A 23397-nucleotide genomic window follows, 5' to 3' on the forward strand; every position below is an offset into this window, starting at 1 on the left:
ATCAGAGGAAAGAAAAAAATGAAAGGTTTTAAGCAGTATTTCACCTGCTGAAGAAGAGACAGAAGGGAGAAAACAAGCAACAAACAAAAAAAACTGTGGTACAAGCATAGAAAAGAGATGAATGCAATATTTTGGTGATGTCAGTGGATTATAGGCTTGATGTAGTCATTGCAAACAAGGGATATGCAACCAAATGTTATTTACTTTAAGACTACAGTATCTGTTCAAACACGTGTTTAGATTAAAAAAAAATTGGGTGGGCTGCCACTAATGGTGCCATGTTTTAAGTTGTTTAACACATCTATAAGTAACTATCAGGAAATGAAAGCTGAAAATCTATTGTCTCATGGTCATCTTTTGATCTTAAAGTCAAACATCTTCAGTGTACAGCAAAAACACAAGAATTGGCCTTGCTGTTCCAATACTTTCATAGGGGATGGCATGTGTTTGCTCAAGCATTCTCTGTTTAACCTGAAAACAATGGTCATAGCCCTGCTTTGCATAGCACTTTGATGTGAACTTTATTTGCACTGTACATATAAAGTTTACAGAGTACACAATGCATAGACAAGAGGGTTTATTTCAGAACCTGCTACAAGATCCTCAAGGATACAAATCTTTAACTTTTTGTTAATCCATCAATATCCAATGATGCATTGCATCCATATACTGGTAGCTCAAAACAGCTTTTACAAAAATAAATAAATTAAATAATTAATTAATTAAAAAAACCTAAATAAAAAAGATAATTTACAATATTTAAATGCTTAAATTGTAATAAATGGACATTTGCTTCATTTTATATTTGAAATTGCCCAGTACAGCAATTGTAATTGAAATCTTAAAAGGGAACAAATTAAATCAGTAATAATTAAACTTGTTAGAGTATAACTGATCTATAGTTCACTAAACAAATTCATGGCATTAGAGCAAGAAAAGTTGAAGGCATTTTGTGTAATTTTCCTGTTTTAATATATAACACTGTCCTGGGTTTCTCTGCACATCAGATGGTAGAATTCTGTGCTTACTCATGGGAAGCATTATAACACATTTATTTTATTGTATTAGTGGTTCAATGAAATGGTATTTATGGACATTTGCTTTCTGTTATAGACTAGACTACATGCTGTTGAAGCAGCTATGTGAGCACTGTTAATATTTTTAAACTATAATCCAATTACTGTTTTATGTTCTTGTGGCCAAACTACAATAAATAAATAAATAAATAAATAAATAAAATTATAAGATAAAATAGTGCCAAGGTTCTCACATGAGTTTTAATAATTTAGTATCAGTAAATGTGGCCAGAGGAAACATTTGAGACCTTCAAATCAGCACTGAAAACATCAAACGACAATATATTGTACAAACAATAGTCAAAGTACTGGGGGGGGGGGTGTGTGAATTAATTCTAAGTGCTTTTCACACCATATTCAAAAGTGGCCCTCCATTAGTGCCAAAATACTTTGTGTTTTCAACATCATACAATTAAAGTTTCAGTGTCTTGTTACATTAGCATAGTGATAATTATAATATATAATTTTGTCATCGCTTATGTAAACATTTACGAGGTCATGCAAACGTTAAACATCTTTAAGAAGCACAGTCCAGATTATGGTCAATGACACAAACCTGTGATCCCTGCTCATCAACAAGGCCAATCAAACTCATCAATACACCACTAATATCCACAATGCATCTGTAAAGCACTTTGAAATTTATGGTAAGCTACGTTGATGCACAAGGTGCTGTCCCTCTTTAACTCTCACAGAAAGACTGTGTCAGGGAACGATAAGAATATCTTGTGCTATGTCTTTGTTTAAAGTAAATATCCCACCCAGTATGTAAATTGTACTTTCTTAGCTCACACATCCTGGTGTTGTGTGAGGCTGTACTACAGGGATCTCAATTTCAGCCCTTGACAATTGCTGGGTTTCAGTCACATGACTTTTCTTAGCGGTTTTACCGAAAGTGAAATAGTTGGTGGTCCAAACGGCTGCCTTAGTGCAAACAACTAGTGATAACTTATCAGAGTATCCTCGTAATCTAGAAGCCATTGCTTGCTTTAGATATATTCAGAAGATGTGCAATGGAATCGACCCCTACAGTCTGGGAAAGAAGGATTTGTCATATGATCTCGAAAACTACTCTTCAGTCGAGTTCCCCGACATCTCAAACTATCTGGTGTTGCAGACGTCCTTCTACACCACAAAACAGATGAAAGCGTGGAAGAGTATGGAGGCTTACAACTTTTTTGTATGTGGCTGGGTAAAGGACCTCGGGATCAAGTCGCTGCCGAATGAATCCTGTATCGTTTTTGCCCATGTAAGTATGCTTTTTTTCATCTTTTCATTCGCGTCTTTACAATGAAGCGCTGCAAGTTGAAGTGTAAACAAAGAACAGTTCGCTTGATTCTCATTTGTGTTCACGCTTATCTTATCTCATCTCATCTCATCTCATTATCTCTAGCCGCTTTATCCTTCTACAGGGTCGCAGGCAAGCTGGAGCCTATTCCAGCTGACTACGGGCGAAAGGCAGGGTACACCCTGGACAAGTCGCCAGGTCATCACAGGGCTGACACATAGACACAGACAACCATTCACACTCACATTCACACCTACGGTCAATTTAGAGTCACCAGTTAACCTAACCTGCATGTCTTTGGACTGTGGGGGAAACCGGAGCACCCGGAGGAAACCCACGCGGACACGGGGAGAACATGCAAACTCCACACAGAAAGGCCCTCGCCAGCCCCGGGGCTCGAACCCAGGACCTTCTTGCTGTGATGCGACAGCGCTAACCACTACACCACCGTGCCGCCGTGTTCACGCTTATCTCTCAGGTAAATCATTCACAAAAATGATCAGAAACCCCTTTAAAGACCTGGATCTTAGTTAAACAAGACGGAGAAGTGATCACGGCACATTGTAACTGTATGGCTGGGTAAGAATTTTGTCGCAACCTTCATGCATATGGACTTTGTGAGGAGGAAACAAAGAAACAGCTCGGGACTTTAGCGCTTCGTGACTAAAAAAAGTGCCATAAAATAACGACACATCGCAAGAAAAGTACTTGGAAAACACTAACGACATAGCTGAGAGTGATATACAAACCTTTCACAAAGTGATCACTGCAAACTCGAGCATGCTTCGACTCGGCTCCCTTAGATTTCAGTGAGAGGTTCAAAAGTTGAAGTGTATCCTTCAGTCGAGTTCCCCTACATTTCTCGACATCTTTTTGTGAAATCCTGTGTTCGTTCACCCTTTATTAGTTCACGGGGAACCCTGAAGAAACTTTTCAGTTTCACGGTTTGATTGATTCAAACAGCCTAAAATAACGCAAGCATAAGGCATTTTTCATGCGAGCAATGCACCTTCTCCATACAAACGCTTTGTCAACTGAGTTTTGGTTGACCACCAGCTAAAGGTTTGAATAACTCATGAGGCGGATGTGACTTCACATGAAACCCAGCAATAGGACATCCATTCAGTTCCTCTTATTTGAGTTTGGAATAAGGCTGCTTTCAGACTAGACATTTTAGAGCATTGGTTGAAGCAACATCTTTGCTGATATGAAAAGAATATCTGACTCACATGACATGCACACTTTGACCATAACAACACTACCACCAAATCCTAGCTAGTACAGATGAACTAGCCAATAGGATTATTAATAATGATAATAAAGACTAGATTTATTTTTTCAGCATGGTTGAAACAGTCTAAATATGTTAAAGAGGAGGCAGCTTGCCTGAGCTTTGGCTTGAGGGAGTACTTGTGTGACTAGACAACGTTCAGCTACCTATATGCAGGGACCTTGTGATGTTGGATACCAGTGAAGGTGGTGGTGGTGGGGTTTATCTCTAGTTACAGTGCAAGATGAAAATACAGTATTGACATTGAAATATTTCAGACTGAACATACACTCTATAGCCAAAAATATGTCAACATACAACCCCGATTCCAAAAAAGTTGGGACAAAGTACAAATTGTCAATAAAAACGGAATGCAATAATTTACAAATCTCAAAAATGGATATTGTATTCACAGTAGAACATAGACAACATATCAAATGTCGAAAGTGAGACATTGAAATTTCATGCCAAATATTGGCTCATTTGAAATTTCATGAAAGCAACACATCTCAAAAAAGTTGGGACAGGGGCAATAAGAGGCTGGAAAAGTTAAAGGTACAAAAAAGGAACAGCTGGAGGACCAAATTGCAACTCATTAGGTCAATTGGCAATAGGTCATTAACATGACTGGGTATAAAAAGAGCATCTTGGAGTGGCAGCGGCTCTCAGGAGTAAAGATGGGAAGAGGATCACCAATCCCCCTAATTCTGCACCGACAAATAGTGGAGCAATATCAGAAAGGAGTTCAACAGTGTAAAATTGCAAAAAGTTTGAACATATCATCATCTACAGTGCATATCATCAAAAGATTCAGAGAATCTGGAAGAATCTGTGCGTAAGGGTCAAGGTCGGAAAACCATACTGGGTGCCCGTGATCTTCGGGCCCTTAGACGGCACTGAATCACGTACAGGCATGCTTCCGTATTGGAAATCACAAAATGGGCTCAGGAATATTTCCAGAGAACATTATCTGTGAACACAATTCACTGTGCCATCCACCGTTGCCAGCTAAAACTCTATAGTTCAAAGAAGAAGCCGCATCTAAACATGATCCAGAAGCGCAGACGTCTTCTCTGGGCCAAGGCTCATTTAAAATGGACTGTGACAAAGTGGAAAACTGTTCTGTGGTCAGACGAATCAAAATTTGAAGTTCTTTATGGAAATCAGGGACGCCGTGTCATTCGGACTAAAGAGGAGAAGGACGACCCAAGTTGTTATCAGCGCTCAGTTCAGAAGCCTGCATCTCTGATGGTATGGGGTTGCATTAGTGCGTGTGGCATGGGCAGCTTACACATCTGGAAAGACACCATCAATGCTGAAAGGTATATCCAGGTTCTAGAGCAACATATGCTCCCATCCAGACGACGTCTCTTTCAGGGAAGACCTTGCATTTTCCAACATGACAATGCCAAACCACATACTGCATCAATTACAGCATCATGGCTGCGTAGAAGAAGGGTCCGGATACTGAACTGGCCAGCCTGCAGTCCAGATCTTTCACCCGTAGAAAACATTTGGCGCATCATAAAACAGAAGATATGACAAAAAAGACCTAAGACAGTTGAGCAACTAGAATCCTACATTAGACAAGAATGGGTTAACATTCCTATCCCTAAACTTGAGCAACTTGTCTCCTCAGTCCCCAGACGTTTACAGACTGTTGTAAAGAGAAAAGGGGATGTCTCACAGTGGTAAACATGGCCTTGTCCCAACTTTTTTGAGATGTGTTGTTGTCATGAAATTTAAAATCACCTAATTTTTCTCTTTAAATGATACATTTTCTCAGTTTAAACATTTGATACGTCATCTATGTTCTATTCTGAATAAAATAGAATATAGAAAATAGAATTTTGAAACTTCCACATCATTGCATTCCGTTTTTATTTACAATTTGTACTTTGTCCCAACTTTTTTGGAATCGGGGTTGTATGACCAGCATGCCCATATGTGCTTGTTAAATATCCCATTCCAGATTTAGCCTCCCTTTTACTGTTATAATAATATCCACTCTTCTCGGAAGGCTTTCAGCTGGAACGTGGCTGTGGGGATTTGCCCGTTCAGCCACAAGAGCATTAGTGAAGCCAGGTGCTGATGTTAGGCGAGAATGCCAGTCAGCATTCCAGTTGATCCCAAAGGTGTTCAGTGGGGTTAAGGTCTGTTGCAGGCAACTCAGGTTCTTCCACTCCAACTTTGGCAAGCCATGTCTTCAAAGTCCTCATTGTTATGCTGTAACAGGTTTGAGCCCCATAACTCCAGTGAAGGGGGAATTTTAGTGCTTCAGCATACAAAGACAATGCTCTACATCAAACTTTGTGGTAACAGTTTGAGGAAGGCCTACATATGAGTGTGATGGTGTCCACATACTTCTGGCCATATAGTGTAGCTTTAAGTATTTCATATTCACTCAAGGGTGGCATGGTGGCATAGTGGGCAGCACTGCCTCACAGTTCCAAGGCTCCCAGATGTGATCCTGAGCTTGAGTTTCATGTTATTCCCATGTCTGTGTGAGTTTCCTCCAGCTTCCCCAAAATGCCTCTGTGTGTGTGTGTGTGTGTGTGTGTGTGTGTGTGTGTGTGTGTGTGTGTGTGTGTGTGTGTGTCCTTTTGATGAACTGGCATCCCATCTAAGGTGTGTCCCTACCTCATGCCAGGAAAGGCTTGGGATCCACCATGACCCTGATCAAGATAAAGCAGCTACTTGTAGATGAATGTTGAATAGTCACTCACTATTTTTTTTCTCCATGTTCCCCCCCCCCCCCCATGAGCTGGATGGTGATTGTTCAGGAGGTGAAGAGTGCTTGATATCACGCTGCACTTTTCTAAAAAGTTACTCTTATGTATGTATTTATTTTTTGAGCTTTGCTGTGATTAAAAAAAACACACTTGCAGCACTTTTTTTTTTTTAAATACAAGGTGCCTGATTCTGCCCTGGCTTGTGGTGATTTGGGGAAAAATGCCTAGTGTGAAAGCAGAAAGCCCAGTCCCATGTATGCATGAGGGAGCCCTATCTTAAAGCTGTGAATGACCAGCCGGTGTTAAACCAGTCTGTGACAGAATACAGGGTCAGAGATGTGGAACTGTGCACAAACCATTCAGCAAGTAAATACACAATGGATTAAGGCAGGGGATTTTGAAGTGAAGCTTAATATTATGTGTCATCAGAATTTCATAATCTCAGTGTTCAGTGCCAAAACTAACAAAGCAGACGCCAACGTTTAAATTAATAAATAATATATTTGTACTAAAGCATCTTAAACTGCTTTCAGAGAATATACCTGGAGAATAATCTTTCCAGTATCAGAAGAACACAATTATGATTTTCTTTGGTTGGGATACAAAATATAAAACGGACAAAACCTAAACTGGGTGTTATAAAGGAACCACAGTTAAAAGAACCTGGCTTTGCATGTTCAGGCCTCCCCTTGCCTCTCTTGCTGTCTTCCTCATTGCACTAGCTCCCTCTGGTGGACACTTTAATTAAGCTCTGTGTTCAGTACCAGACTGGTGGTGATCGGCGTGTGTGTGTAATGGGATCTGCTGGCCTTCTCTAGGTTCTGCATGCTAGTATGTCTGTCTCAGATCCTGCTGGTTGGTCTACAGCAGTATGCACAGCTTCTGATGCTGTCCTGATCAGCACTGTTGCGTCGCCCATCAATATCCGGAGAACCTAGTCAGAGATGACAGCATAAAATCAAAGACAACAGCTATTCATGTTTGATTTTCCACCACCACAGATTCTCAGTTGTAGTTTCAGATTAGGCAAAAGATCTGGCCCTTCATTTATCAGATAATTGGGTGTGTAAATTCTGAATATGAACTTTTCAAAGCAAAATGTGTGATTTATTAACATGAAATCTTGCTATGCAAACTTTTACCACATGGAAGCAAAGCACCTCAGCTGGAAATAATGAAATCTGGACTGTTAATAACACATTTGTGGTTTGTGGACATGTTAGAAATTTACTCACTATAAGCTCAGTGTTTTGTTAGCTGAAAGGCCCATGCACTTCTAAAACTACTATTGATAAATTTCTACCATCAGTTGCAGGTAGAACAAGTTGCACAAATGCAATCCCTGTGCATGTCTTGCAGTCCAGTGTTTTTTGGTTACAGGGTACATTTCAGAGAGAAACTGGGAATAAAGTGAACATTTCCAAGCCATCACTGGGCAGGACTGTGCCCAGAGTGTATTTCATAATTTATGTTGGCCCAACCATGGATGGATTACCAGTCAAGCCTGTTGGTACATTTCCAGAAACCTTTCTTAACTACTATTGATAAATTTCTACCATCAGTTGCAGGTAGAACAAGTTGCACAAACTATCAACCTTTTAGTAAGGTAACAGATAGCAGGCAAATGAATGTAAAGACAGAATCTGGAAGAAATTCAGAAATGTTACTGGTGTGCGAATCTGAATTTGTAACCACTGAGGAGTCAGTGAGAAGGGTGGTTCCTGCACTGGTTGATGCAGTTTGGAGTGGGGAGAAGGACCAAGAATTAGTCACACATCCCTGGACCCAACATGTTCAATTCCCCACCATATTCAACAGACATCTGTAAACAACCAGGTTATAGACTGCAATTCTGCTACACTTAAAGCGCTGCTAGAAAATACTTGAATAAAGGTGGTGTTTACATTAGACCGTATCCGTACCGTTTTCGTTGCGGATGCACTGTCCGTGCACATTAAAACGCCGGGAAACGACTCCACAGGCGGAACAATTTAAATCCGCCAGGGCCCACGTATTCAACCCAGTACGTATCTGATCTGGTGCTGTGTAAACATTGAGGAACGAGGATACGCAGTGCTGAGCTCTAGCTGACGTCGTCATTGGAGAACGTTACTGTGACATCCACCTTCCTGATTCGCTAGTGTGACATCCACCTTCCTGATTCGCTGGCGTTGGTCATGCCACGTTGGTCATGTGACGCGACTGCTGAAAAACGGCGCGGACTTCACTTCCTGCTATTTGTGTGTGTACGCGAATCGTTTTAAAAACGTTAATCTGATGATCCGCTGATTCGAAATAATGTAAACAGGGCCAAAATCTCTGCAGTTTCTATTTCGCAAACATGTAGCCAGTGTTGGGAGTAACGCGTTACAAAAGTAACGAATTACTGTAATGCACTGCTTTTTGCAGTAACACGGTAATGAAAGGCATTACAGAAAAAAAAATTGGTAATATTTTACTCGGTACAAATGTCAGTAACGCACGTTACAATGCATTTTTAACCTGGAATGAAGTGGTGGGCTTTTTTTCCTTCATACAAATTCGCCAAAATCACGCGAGATCAGCAGAGGTGAAACGTCCGCGCAAAATGTTTCACTTCCTTTTCCTTTAGGCTAGTTAGACAGGAGAGAGAGATGAGTGAACCTGCAACTGATCTAATGTCGGATAGCACATTCTCCAGACGGGCATACGCCCATTACTTTAAGTTTGTGAAAAATAAGGATGTGAAGAACATCGTAGTCAAATGCACTTTATGTGCTAAACCTAAAGAACTGTCCACTTCCCGAAATAGCACCAGTAATTTAACTAACCATTTACAGAGGTGCCATAGTAACATGAAGTTAGCAAGGAAGCAAGCGGAGGATGAGAGTGGCGATAAAATCACAAAGCAGCCAAAATTAACGTTCTGCCGCTCTAAGATGCTCCTTCAGCCTCAGGAGGTTAGGAGGCTTGTGGCGGAGTATGTTGTTGAAGATATGCTGACTTACATTTTTGTCCTGTATAACTGAGTTTTTTTTCTGGTCGGAAGTCAGACTAAAGTGATTGAGCTGCCTTTCCTTCGAGGGCTAATATGCCTAAGCACTTCAATATCATTAAAAGCACTTTGATTTTGTTATTTCTAATTCTGTTTTTCGAAATGTGACTGGGTAGCCTCATATAGCTAATAGTCATTGTCTAGCTGTGATTTAAAAGGCTTGTGGGTTTTTTTTTTCAGGCCAGTTTTATTGTAGGCTACGATTTGCCATAATATGTTCATTTTTGTTAAATTTCTGAAATGGAGTCATATCCCTTAGGGCTAATCTTTTTTTTTTTTTATGAAGCATAAACTATGCTTAATGCTGTAAACTTGAAAACAATAAAGGCATAGAAATGCTAATTTTGTATCCTGTCATATCTTTAGACATTACAATACAATACAGTTCAATTAATGTTAATATGAATAGGCCTAAAGTTACAATATTTCTATCACAATTTGCCAGACTTTCACCTTTTGTCTGTTCTTGCGATGATTGTTCCTTGTATTGTACCATGAGCCATCACTGTGGCTATTCTACTGTTTTTAACCATAAGCCTAGCTCAGTCAGATACCACATCACCTTCCATTGGATGTGTGATGAGCTAATTGAGTGTCTTGAGCTACATTTAGATTGCCAAATCCATACTTCCAGTTATTTTGGTGAGAGTAACTTAAAAGTAATGCAATAGTAGTGTAATGCCTTACATTTTAAATACAGTAATATTGTAATGTAACTAATTACTTTAAAATGACAGTAACAAGTAATAAATAATGCAAAACAGTTTTGAAGTAACTTGCCCAACACTTCATGTAGCACACATTTGTTGTTGGCAAATATTTAATGTATTACTTTAAATATTACAAACAGACAAAAACACAGTGCTTAATATCTCCTCACTTTACTGAGCAAAATCTAAATCTGCTTCGGGGGGAAAAATGTTTGTTTCCCTGTTTCTTAGTGACACTAACAAAATTCTGGAGTCCTTTTTTATATTTAATTATATTTGGCAATACCACCCTTTATAGGAATGGGCACAAAAGGAGATGAAAAATCATGTTCCAACTATAGTGAAAATCTATATCTATCTGCATCCTAATCTTCAGGCTTTTTTTCATTCACACTATCTGTGACTCATTCTTTCGATTAATATTAGCCACAAACTACATTTAAGTGCTTTCTCAGTATGCAAGTATACCATTTAAACGAAGTGGGCTTTATAAAGGCGTGATTAGATTTACAGTGTCTTGCAAAAGTATTCATCCTCCTTGGTGTTTGTCCTGTTTTGTCGCATTACAAGCTGGAATTAAAATGGATGGGGGGGGGGGGGGGGGGGGTAAGCACCATTTGATTTACACAACATGCGTACAACTTTAAAGGTGAAAATTGTTGTTTCATTGTGACACAAACAATAATTAAGATGAAAAAAAGACAGAAATCTGGAGTGTGCATAGGTATTCACCCCCCCCAATTCAATACTTTGTAGAGTCACCTTTTACTGTAATTACAGCTGCAAGTCTCTTGCAGTATGTCTCTATTAGCTTAGCACATCTAGCCACTGGGATTTTTGCCCATTCCTCAAGGCAAAACTGCTCCAACTCCTTCAAGTTAGATGGGTTGTGTTAGTGTACAGCAATCTTCAAGTTATGCCACAGATTCTCAATTGGATTGAGGTCTGGGCTTTGACTAGGCCATTCCAAGACATTTAAATGTTTCCCTTTAAACCACTCCAGTGCAGCTTTAACAGTACATTTAGGGTCATTGTCCTGCTGGAATGTGAACCTTCATCCCAGTCTCAAACCTCAACATGGCATTTCCCATGATGGTCAAATAGATTAATTTTAGTCTCATTTGACAGAGAATCTTCTTCCATGTGTTTGGGGAGTCTGCCACATTCTGTTGGGCAAACTCCAAACATGTTTTGTTCAGCAGTTACTTTTTTATGGCCACTCTTCCATAAAGCCCCACTCTGTGGCGTGTATGGCTTAAAGTGGTCCTATGGACAGATACTCCCATCTCCGCTGTGGATCTTTGCAGCTCCTTCGGTGTAATCATTGGTATCTTTGTTGCATCTCTGATTAATGCCCTCCTTGCCCGGTCTGTGAGTTTTGGTGTGCGGCCTTCTCTTGTCAGGTTTGTAGTGGTGCCATATTCTTTCATTTTGCTATAATGGATTTAATGGTGCTCTGTGGGATATTCAAAGTGTGGGATACATTTTATAACCCAGCCCTGATCTGTACTTCTCCACAACTTTGTCTCTGACCTGTTTGGAGGCTCTTTGGTTTTCATGTTGCTTGCTAAGTAGTGTAGCAGAGTCAGGGTCCTTCCAGAACAGGTTGATTTATACAGATGTCATGTGACAGATCATGTGACACTTTGATTGCACACAAGTGGATCTTAGTCAACTAATTATGTGACTTATGAAGTGAATTGGTTGGACCAGCTCTTATTTTGGGGTTTCATACAACAAGGAGTGAATACCTATGCACACTCCAGAGTTCTGTTTTTTTTCCCCATCTTAATTATTGTTTGTGTCACAATAAAACAACAGTTTGCACCTTTAAAGTTGTAAGCATGTTGTGCAAATCAAATGGTGCTAACCCTCCAAAAATCCATTTTAATTCCAGCTTGTAGCGCGACAAAACAGGACAAACACCAAGGGGGATGAATACTTTTGCAAGACACTGTATGTACTCGCTTATTTTGCCTGTCGAATATTTGAGCTGTGAAAAACTGGTTACATCAGGACATCCAGCAACCAGTCTTGCTTAAACACAGGGGCATGACATTAAGGAAAAAAGCATTCTCATCTCATCTCATTATCTCATCATCTCTAGCCACTTTATCCTGTTCTACAGGGTCGCAGGCAAGCTGGAGCCTATCCCAGCTGACTACCGGCGAAAGGCGGGGTACACCCTGGACAAGTCGCCAGGCCATCACAGGGCGGAAAAAAACATGTTGCTGGAATTGCTCTTTAAACTCTACTCAACAGGTTAAACTCCTGGACCACAACCTTGAGTTTTCAGATGTTAACTGACCAACAGAAGTTTCAACATCAAGTTACTTAAAGTGGTACGCTCAGGTATAGCTGGCCACATCTCTTGCTTAACCTGTTGTGTAAATCATGAGCTATCTCACCATTCTCTTGCTCTTCATTGTCTTCATCTTCTTCTGGGTGGTGCTCTTTAGCAGGCAGGAACAGATGTCTGTGGCAGGGGCTGGTGGTGGTGATTTGACTGGAGCCCTCCAGGCTGGTGCCTAGCTGTAACCTCCTCATGTGCCTCACAACGGCTGTCGCATTGAAGGCTTGCTGGAAACACCGGCACAAGATGACGGATCAGAAATGATCTGTTAGTAGCCAGTTAATGCTGGCACTGCTGATTTTTTTTTAAATTCATGATTAGACATTGTAGTACTTAGATGAGCTCTGCATTATTTTGTCAGCCAAAAAAAAAAAAAAAAAGGTCAAATCATTACTTTTCCAACAAAAATTTAATGCAGCAGAAAAAAGTAACTACAAATTTTGCACTGTATGCTTGTCCAACCTTTTTTTTGTGCTTATAAATTAACAAGGATGCATTAATCACTCTACTGATGTACATTCATTCATTTAGTAGACGCCTTTATTCAAAGCAATTTACAAGTAAAAAAGAATGCAAGTACAGTGGTGCTTGAAAGTTTGTGAACCCTTGAGCATTTCCTATATTTCTGCATAAATATGACCTAAAACATCATCAGATTTTTACACAAGGCCTACAAATATGTGGCTGGCAAAAATATGTGAACTTTTGCTTTCAGTATCTGATTTCACTCTCTTGTTCAGCGATAACTGCAACTTCATGTTCAAGGTAACTGTCGATCAGTCTTGCACATCAGCTTGGAGGAACTTTAGCTCATTCCTCTGTACAGAACAGCCTCAACTCTGGGATGTGTGGTTCCCTCACATGAAATGCTTCAACAACATTTCTATTGGATTCAACTCCAGACTTTGACTTGGTCATTCCAAAACATTTAATTTTATTCTTCTTTAACCATTCTTTGATAGAATGACTTGTGCGCTTAGGGTCGTTGTCTTGCTGCATGATCCACTTTCTCTTGAGATTCAGTTCACAGACAGATGTCCTGACATTTTCCTTTGAAATTTGCTGGAATAATTCAGAATTCATTGTTCCAACAATGATGGTAAGCCGTCCTGGCCCAGATTTAGCAAAACAGGCTCAAACCTTGATACTACCACCTCCATTTTTCATAGATATGGTAAATTTCTTATACAAGAATGTAATGTTTTCCTTTTTCCAAACATAATACTTGTCATTTAAGGCAAAAAGTTCTATTTTGGTCTCATCCATCCACAAAATTTATCCAACAGATTTCTGGCTTGTTCATTTGATCTTTAGCAAACTATATATTGGGCAGCAATGTTCATTTTGGAGAGCAGTGACTTTCTCCTTGCAGCCCTGCCATGCACAACATTGTTGTTCAGTGTTCTCCTGATGGTGGACTCATGAACATTAACCAATGTGCCAATGTGAGAGAGGCCTTTAGTTGCTTAGACATTGCCCTGTGTTAACATGTTAAGATCAGACTTTGATAGATCCCTGTTCTTTAAATAAAACAGGGTGCCCACTCACACCTGATTGTCATTCCATTCATCGAAAACACCTGACTCTAATTTCACCTTCAAATTAACTACTAATCCTAGAGGTTCACATACTTTTGCCACTCACAGATATGTAATATTGGATCATTTTCCTCAATAAATACATGGCCTACTATAATCTTTTTTTCTCATCCATTTAATTGGGCTCTCTTTATCTATGTTAAGGACTCTGTGTAAAAATCTGATGATGTTTTGGTCATATTTATCCAGAAATATAGAAAATTCAAAAGGGTTTACAAACTTTCAACTACCACTGTATACACACACCTTCCATTTACTCTTGGCAAAGTTCTTTTTAATCTGAGCGCTGACAGACTCATGGATGTTCTTATCGAGAGCAGTGTCTCCCGAGATCCTTCAAAACAGAGAGAAAGACAAAGGGGAAGCAGGTGAGACTGATTAGTATACAAAATGTTGTTTAACACATAGACAAAAAGTTCAGAAGTACTGTGAAATGAAAGGAGACCAGAGTCGTACCATGGGTGCTGCAAGGCTTGCTCACAAGTATATCTTAGCTCTGGATCTTTCTCCATTAGGTGGCATATGAAATCTTTAGCTGGAAGATGAAGTTGAAATTATTAACATTAAGATATAAAACCTCTTGATGGCAACCTTGACCAGGATAAAGCAGCTACTGAGGATGAATAAAAGAAAATGTGAAAAAAAAAACATTTAGTATCAAGGCTTAGGCATATTGCACATTGGCATATAAATTGGCATACACTGCAGTGTGTACACAAGTAAAGCACATTGTTTGAATTCAGTAAGGAAGCCACAAAAGTGACAAACAGAAGAATCACCTGAGTCTGATATATCATCCCAGTATGGAGAATCAAACTCATACTCAGCCTTCAGGATTTGCTCAAACAGCTTGGCATCATTTTCATCATAAAATGGTGGGTATCCACATAACCTGGAAAATGCATTGTGTGATAAGAAATATATATTTTTGTGCTTCCTAGCTTCTAGAGTTTTGAACAACCATTTTTCTTAAGATATGAACCCCATTTCCAGAAAAGTTGGGATATTTTTCAAAATGCAGTAAAAACAAAAATCTGTAATTTGTTAATTCAGATGAACCTTTATTTAACTGACAAAAGTCCAAAGAAAAGATTTTCAATAGTTTTACTGACTAACTTAATTGTATTTTGTAAAGCTAAACAAAGTTAGATTTTGATGCCTGCAACACACTCAAAAAAAGTTGGGACAGAAACATTATTACCATTATGTTACATCACCTTTCCTTTTAACACTTTTTAATCATATGGGATCTGAGGATACTAATTGCTGCAGTTTTGCAATTGGAATTTTTGTCCATTCTTGTTTGATACAAGTCTTCAGCTGCTCAACAGTCTGTGGTCAGTGTTGTCTGATTCTCCTCTTCATGATGCTCCATACATTCTCAATTGGAGACAGATCTGGACTGGCAGCAGGCCAGTCAAGCACACACACTCTGTCTATGAAGCCATGCTGTTGTAGCCTGTGCAGAATGAGCCCTGACATTGTCTTGCTCAAATGAGCATGGACTTCCTGGGAAGAGACGTTGCCTTGATGAAGATGTCTCTCTAAACTCCCAATATATGTCTCTGTATATCAATGGTATCTTCACAGAGATGCAACTCACCCATGCCGTGGGCACTGATACCCCCCATACCATCACAGATGCTGGCTTTTGCACTTTTCTCTGATTTAAAAAAAAAAAAAACTGGATGGTCATGTTCACCTTTAGCACTGAGAACTTGACATCTGGTTTTCCTGAAAACAAGCTGAAATGTGGACTCATCTGACTACAGCACATGTTTCCACTGTCTTTCGGTCCATCTGAGATGAGTTCAGGCCCAAAGAAATCAGTGGCATTTCTGCATAGAATTGGTGAATGGCTTCCTCCTTGCAGAATACAGTTTCAGGTTGCATTTCTGAATGCAGTGGCAGACGGTGTTAAGTGACAATGGTTTCCCAAAGTACTCCTGAGTCCATGTGACTATATTTGCCACATTAACATGACGGTTTATCAGGCAGTGCTATCTGAGAGCTTGAAGGTCATGTACATTCAACAGTGGTTTCCGAACTTGCCCTTTACTCACTGAGATGTCCCTAAATTCTCTGAATCTTTTCACAATATTATGAAATGTAGATTTTGAAAGACCTAAAATTTTGCATTGAGAAATATTCTTTTTGAATTGACTAACAATTGTCTCACGAATTTTGACACAAAAGAGTGAGCCATGGCCCATCCTTGCTTGCAAAGACTGATCCTTTGGTTCATGCTCCTTTTACACCCAGTCATGTTACCAAATCACCTGCTGATTGTGGAATCTTCCAAAATAGTGTTACTTGAATATCCTATAAACTTTTCAGTCTTATTTTGCCTCTGTCCCAAGTTTGAGTATGTTGCAGGCATCAAATTCTAACTTTGCTTATATTTACAAAATACAATTAAGTTGGTCAGTAAAACTATAGAAAATGTTTTCTTTCTACTTTTATCAGTTAAATAAGGGTTTGTGTGAATTAACAAATCACAGATCTTTGTTTTTATTGCATTTTGGAAAATGTCCCATTTTTTCTGGAAATGGGGCTAGTCCTTTATCGGAATGTATCCATAGCCTACACATATATGGTAGTGTATAGGTACAGCAATATTGAGCAAACTGAAATTCAATTACCATGACTTACAGTGTCTTGGGAAAATATTCAGACCACTTCAGTTGATGCATACCTTTTTTTAATTTAAAAATCATTCAATTTACTTTTTTGCCCATCAGTATACACACAATAACCAATAATGACAAAGTGAAAACAAGTTTTTAGAATTCTTATTTTCAAATTAATTAAAGCAAAAACTGAAATCTCTTATTTAGATAAATATTTAGACCCTTTATTCAGTACATTGTAGATGTACCTTTGGCAGCAATTACAGCTTCAAGTCTTCTTGGATAAGTCTCCTCAAGATTTGCTTACCTGGATTTGGACATCTTCCTGACAGATCCTCTCAAGCTCAGTCATATTAGATGGGGAGCATCTGTGAACTGCCAACTTCAGGTCTTTCCACATGAAGTTAAAGTCTGGGCTATGGCTGTGCCACTCATGGACATTCAGACACTTGTCCTGAAGCCACTCTAACACTGTCTTGGTTGTATGCTTCAGGTCATGGTCAGACTGAAAGGTGTACCTTCATCCCAGTCTGAGGTTGCATGCACTCTGGAGCAGATTTTTGTCAAGGACCTTTTGGTGTTTGGCTGCATTCACCTTTCCCTCAATTCTGACCAGCCTCCTGATCCCTACAACTGAGAAGCACCCCATAGCATGATGCTACTGCCACCATATGGATGGATGCAGTTGATGAGCTGTACCATTTTTTTGCCAGAAGTTTTGCCAGAACATTTGGAGATCACTTCAAAGAGGTTTTTCTTTCTCATCAGACTAGAGAATTTTGTTCCTATAAAGAATGTCATTTAAATGCCTGCCATGTGCCTTTTCCTTATGAATGGCTTCTGTCTAGCCACTCTACCATAAAGACCTGTTTGATAAAGTATTTCTGAGTTGGTTGTTCTTATCTGTGGAGGACTTCTGAAGCACTGTTAGAATGGCCACTGGGTTCTTGGTAACCTCCCTAACCAAAGCCCTTCTAGCCCAGTTACTGAATTTAGTTGGATGGCCACATCTTCTTAGAGGTCCTGATGGTTCCAGACTTCACAAGGATGGAGCCCCCTGTGCTCCTGGGAAAATTTAAAGCTATAGAAATTATTTTATACCCTTGCCCAAATCTATGTCACAACAAAATTTGATCGTGGCAGTCTATGGCATGTTCTTTGGACTTAATGGGTTTTTGTTTGTTTGTTTGTCATGCATTATGAATTGTGGGGAAACTATATGCATATGCTTCTAAATAATGTGCAAATCATTTGAATTTTCCACAGGTGGATTCCAGTGAAATTCTTTAAGTTTTTATCTCAAGATAATCAAAAGAAACAGGATGCAATTGAGTTCAATTTGGAGTGCCTTAGCCAAGGATCTGAATGGGTGTACTTATCTAAATGAGAGACTTCAGTTTTTAATAAATTTGCAAAAATTAAAAAAAGCATGATTTACCATGTTGATTAATGGCCAAAAAGTCTCTTTAATCTATTTAAAGTTAAATTAGTAAACAATAAAATGTGCAAAATGTGAAGGGGTCTGAATACTTTCAGAAGCCACTGTCTATGTCTACTGACATAAAAATAAGCATTAAATGTACATTTAACTCCGTGTTATGCACATACATAAAATTAAATATGTGTGGTTTGCGCGCATGCAGACACCCACTCACAATATATAAGAAATAACCCCTATGGACCAGCAGTCCACTGCTTTGCTGTAGGGTTTCTGAGCCAGAACCTCAGGAGCTGATAAAGGAAGAAAGAAAGAGAGAATGTGCTGAGTGACCAGATGCCCTGCTGCTATCAGTATACATTCTAGAATCATTTTCACTTCTGAAGAGAAGCAGCAAAGAACTGGGAGCATAGAGAGTACTTCTGTAGCACTAAGAGCTTCACTCAAACCCCTTGATTATTGCATATTCTGCAAAATTCTGAAGAAAGCTGAGAGAGACAGAAAGCTCTTTATCATACCGACATATCCAGGCGTTCCACAGGCAGTTGACATCACAGTTCCAGAGTCCTCAATTTTAGACAGTCCAAAGTCACTGATCATGATGTTGGAGTCTTCATCCATGCTACAATACAGAAGGTTCTCTGGCTGCACCAAGTCATAGGAAGAAAACAAAGGGAAATAGTGATATTATGGTTTGATTTATTATTATTATTATTATTATTATTATTATTATTATTGATTTTTAAATATGATCATTTTCATTTGTAATCAGTTTAGCATTTCAATTTGGTTTTGTTTGCATCAACTTTTTATATTTTTTAAACTGATATTTGTATTAAGGTTACAGACCCCTTTGTATGTTATTTGTATTGTGTTGTATTCTTTTGTCTCACTGTCATTTCATTTTTTTTCATTTTGTAGTCCATCATCCATCCATCCATTTTGAAGTTGACCCCTTAAATGGATGGAGCCCTAGTCATGGTGAAAGGGCTTGTGTACTTTGGGGAACATCAGGGCTATGTTGCTGGGAGCTTAATGCTCCCAGTTTGGCAACCCTTATTGAATAGATCTGTTGTTAGAGGCCAGACAAAGAGTGATCTAGAAAAAAATAAATAAAACCGCCATGAAAGGTACAAAAATACTAAGTGTATCCTGCAGTGGCGAACCATTACTCTTAGAGCTGGGACTTCAGCTCAGCCAAAACTTAGCCAAACACACACACAAAAAAAGCAACAGGGCAAAGGATTTTGCAAGGGATTGGTGGCAGGCTGCCAGGTAGCTCCATTGTGTGTAGTTGTCAATGTTGATTTTAAAAGTAACTAAGTAAATTACATCGGGAATTGAATACATAAGTCTCAGTGAAAAATACTGGGGTGTGTGTAGCCGACTATAACCAGTAAAGTCACGCTAATAATAACTAAAAGTCTCTGTGTGGCTAATATATGATGCAGAGGAGGCGAAGAGTTGACCTGTCAGCATTTATTCTCAAAAACAATGAATGACAGGGCTATCAACATACAGAGAGAGGGGAAAGAATTCTGGCATCCCTCCAACATAATACACCAATTAGCACCCAGCCAAATGGCTACTCAGATCAATATTTGATTTTTCACAAGGAATTTTATGACACTAATTTGCATATTTGATCTGATACAGTGGTGCTTGAAAGTTTGTGAACCCTTTAGAATTTTCTATATTTCTGCATAAATGTGACCTAAAACAACATCAGATTTTCACAAAAGTCCTGAAAGTAGATAAAGAGAACCCAGTTAAACAAATGAGACAAAAATATTATACTCGGTCATTTATTTATTGAGGAAAATGATCCAATATTACATATCTGTGAGTGGCAAAAGTATGTGAACATCTAGGATTAGCAGTTAATTTGAAGGTGAAATTAGAGTCAGGTGTTTTCAAATCAATGGGATGACAATCAGGTGTGAGTGGGCACCCTGTTTTATTTAAAGAACAAGGATCTATCAAAGTCTGATCTTCACAACACATGTTTGTGGAAGTGTATCATGGCACGAACAAAGGAGATTTCTGAGAACCTCAGAAAAAGCATTGCTGATGCTCATCAGGCTGGAAAAGGTTACAAAACCATCTCTAAAGAGTTTGGACTCCACCAAGCCACAGTCAGACAGATTGTGTAGAAATGGAGGAAATTCAAGACCATGGTTACCCTCCCCAAGAGTGGTCAACCAACAAAGATCACTCCAAGAGCAAGGTGTGTAATAGTCAGGGAGGTCACAAAGGATCCCAGGGTAACTTCTAAGCAACTGAAGGCCTCTCTCACATTGGCTAATGTTAATGTTCATGAGTCCATCATCAGGAGAACACTGAACAACAATGGTGTGCATGGCAGGGTTGCAAGGAGAAAGCCACAGCTCTCCAAAAAGAACATTGCTGCTTGTCTGCAGTTTGCTAAAGATCACGTGAATAAGCCAGAAGGTGATTGGGAAAAATGTTTTGTGGATGGATGAGACCAAAATAGAACTTTTTGGTTTAAATGAGAAGCTTTATGCTTGGAGGAAGGAAAACACTGCATTCCAGCATAAGAACCTTATCCCATCTGTGAAATATGGTGGTGGTAGTATCATGGTTTGGGCCTGTTATCTGCATCTGGGCCAGGACGGCTTGCCATCATTGATGGAACAATGAATTCTGAATTATACCAGCCAATTCTAAAGGAAAATATCAGGACATCTGTCCATGAACTGAATCTCAAGGGAAGGTGGGTCATGCAGCAAGACAACGACCCTAAGCTCACAAGTCGTTCTACCAAAGAATGGTTAAAGAAGAATAAAGTTAATGTTTTGGAATGGCCAAGTCAAAGTCCTGACCTTAATCCAATCCAAATGTTGTGGAAGGACCTGAAGCGAGCAGTTCATGTGAGTAAACCCACCAACATCCCCGAGTTGCAGCTGTTCTGTATGGAGGAATGGGCTAAAATTCCTCCAAGCCGGTGTGCAGGACTGATCAACAGTTACCGGAAACATTTAGTTGCAGTTATTGCTGCACAAGGGGGTCACACCAGATACTGAAAGCAAAGGTTCACATACTTTTGCCACTCACAGATATATAATATTGGATCATTTTCCTCAATAAATAAATGACCAAGTATAATATTTTTGTTTCATTTGTTTAACTGGGTTCTCTTTATCTGCTTTTAGGACTTGTGTGAAAATCTGATGACGTTTTAGGTCATATTTATGTAGAAATATAGAAAATTCTAAAGGGTTCACAAACTTTCAAGCACCACTGTACAAACAGTGGATGTGTGTCAAAGCGTTCTTACATTCAAAAATGAACAAAAAAAATTTAAACAAAGAAATAAATGACTAAATAAATAAATTGGGCAAAATAAAAAAATATACTGTATTAATGAACATTGTCCATGCAGGATTTACGAAGACAGTTTACCCCTTTCCAGACACAGGTGTGTTACACTAATTAACACCCCATCAGAAACAATAGTGGAACCATTAACGGAACTCAACAAATTAACATATTTTACAATAGAGTGATTTGGGGACGTTCACAAAAAAAACATTACTTTATTCATATAAAATTATGACATTTCCACACATGTAACAAAAGAGTCTGGAGACAGAAATCTTAGTTTTTCGGTCGTTAGCCTGTGCTAATTTGCTCACGATAGCACTGGCTTGACTGCTTTATTACAACCCCGATTCCAAAAAAGTTGGGACAAAGTACAAATTGTAAATAAAAATGGAATGCAATAATTTACAAAAACTCAAAAACTGATATTGTATTCACAATAGAACATAGACAACATATCAAATGTCGAAAGTGAGACATTTTGAAATTTCATGCCAAATATTGGCTCATTTGAAATTTCATGACAGCAACACATCTCAAAAAAGTTGGAACAGGGGCAATAAGAGGCTGGAAAAGTTAAAGGTACAAAAATGAACAGCTGGAGGACCAAACTGCAACTCATTAGGTCAATTGGCAATAGGTCATTAACATGACTGGGTATAAAAAGAGCATCTTGGAGTGGCAGCGGCTCTCAGAAGTAAAAATGGGAAGAGGATCACCAATCCCCCTAATTCTGCGCCAACAAATAGTGGAGCAATATCAGAAAGGAGTTCAACAGTGTAAAATTGCAAAGAGTTTGAACATATCATCATCTACAGTGCATAATATCATCAAAAGATTCAGAGAATCTGGAAGAATCTCTGTGCGTAAGGGTCAAGGCCGGAAAACCATACTGGGTGGCCATGATCTTCGGGCCCTTAGACGGCACTGCATCACATACAGGCATGCTTCTGTATTGGAAATTACAAAATGGGCTCAGGAATATTTCCAGAGAACATTATCTGTGAACACAATTCACCATGCCATCCGCCACTGCCAGCTAAAACTCTATAGTTCAAAGAAGAAGAAGCCGTATCTAAACATGATCCAGAAGCGCAGACGTCTTCTCTGGGCCAAGGCTCATTTAAAATGGACTGTGGCAAAGTGGAAAACTGTTCTGTGGTCAGACAAATCAAAATTTGAAGTTCTTTATGGAAATCAGGGACGCCGTGTCATTCGGACTAAAGAGGAGAAGGACAACCCAAGTTGTTATCAGTGCTCAGTTCAGAAGCCTGCATCTCTGATGGTATGGGGTTGCATTAGTGCGTGTGGCATGGGCAGCTTACACATCTGGAAAGACACCATCAATGCTGAAAGGTATATCCAGGTTCTAGAGCAACATATGCTCCCATCCAGATGACGTCTCTTTCAGGGAAGACCTTGCATTTTCCAACATGACAATGCCAAACCACATACTGCATCAATCACAGCATCATGGCTACGTGGAAGAAGGGTCCGGGTACTGAACTGGCCAGCCTGCAGTCCAGATCTTTCACCCATAGAAAACATTTGGCGCATTATAAAATGGACGATATGACAAAAAAGGCCTAAAACAGTTGAGCAACTAGAATCCTACATTAGACAAGAATGGGTTAACATTCCTATCCCTAAACTTGAGTAACTTGTCTCCTCAGTCCCCAGACGTTTACAGACTGTTGTAAAGAGAAAAGGGGATGTCTCACAGTGGTAAACATGACCTTGTCCCAACTTTGAGATGTGTTGTTGTCATGAAATTTAAAATCACCTAATTTTTCTCTTTAAATGATACATTTTCTCAGTTTAAACATTTGATGTCATCTATGTTCTATTCTGAATAAAATACGGAATTTTGAAACTTCCACATCATTGCATTCCGTTTTTATTTACAATTTGTACTTTGTCCCAACT

General features: G+C 39.2%; 1 protein-coding gene across 1 annotated transcript in view; it reads right to left on the reverse strand.

The window, feature by feature from the left end:
- Positions 1 to 7208: 7208 nt before the first annotated feature.
- The window catches only part of camk1a (calcium/calmodulin-dependent protein kinase Ia), a 47668-nt gene continuing 31479 nt past the window's right edge, over positions 7209 to 23397 (reverse strand). Inside the window, exons 5-11 of the mRNA XM_060918266.1 lie at positions 18648 to 18774; positions 18347 to 18422; positions 14841 to 14953; positions 14518 to 14596; positions 14308 to 14395; positions 12519 to 12690; positions 7209 to 7300 (exon numbers count right to left, since the gene is read on the reverse strand). Coding sequence (XP_060774249.1) covers positions 7209 to 7300; positions 12519 to 12690; positions 14308 to 14395; positions 14518 to 14596; positions 14841 to 14953; positions 18347 to 18422; positions 18648 to 18774 — 747 coding nt within the window. The remainder of the gene's footprint in view (positions 7301 to 12518; positions 12691 to 14307; positions 14396 to 14517; positions 14597 to 14840; positions 14954 to 18346; positions 18423 to 18647; positions 18775 to 23397) is intronic.

This window comes from Neoarius graeffei, chromosome 4 (assembly GCF_027579695.1).
Source record: "Neoarius graeffei isolate fNeoGra1 chromosome 4, fNeoGra1.pri, whole genome shotgun sequence".
NCBI classification, from domain to species: Eukaryota; Metazoa; Chordata; class Actinopteri; order Siluriformes; family Ariidae; genus Neoarius; species Neoarius graeffei.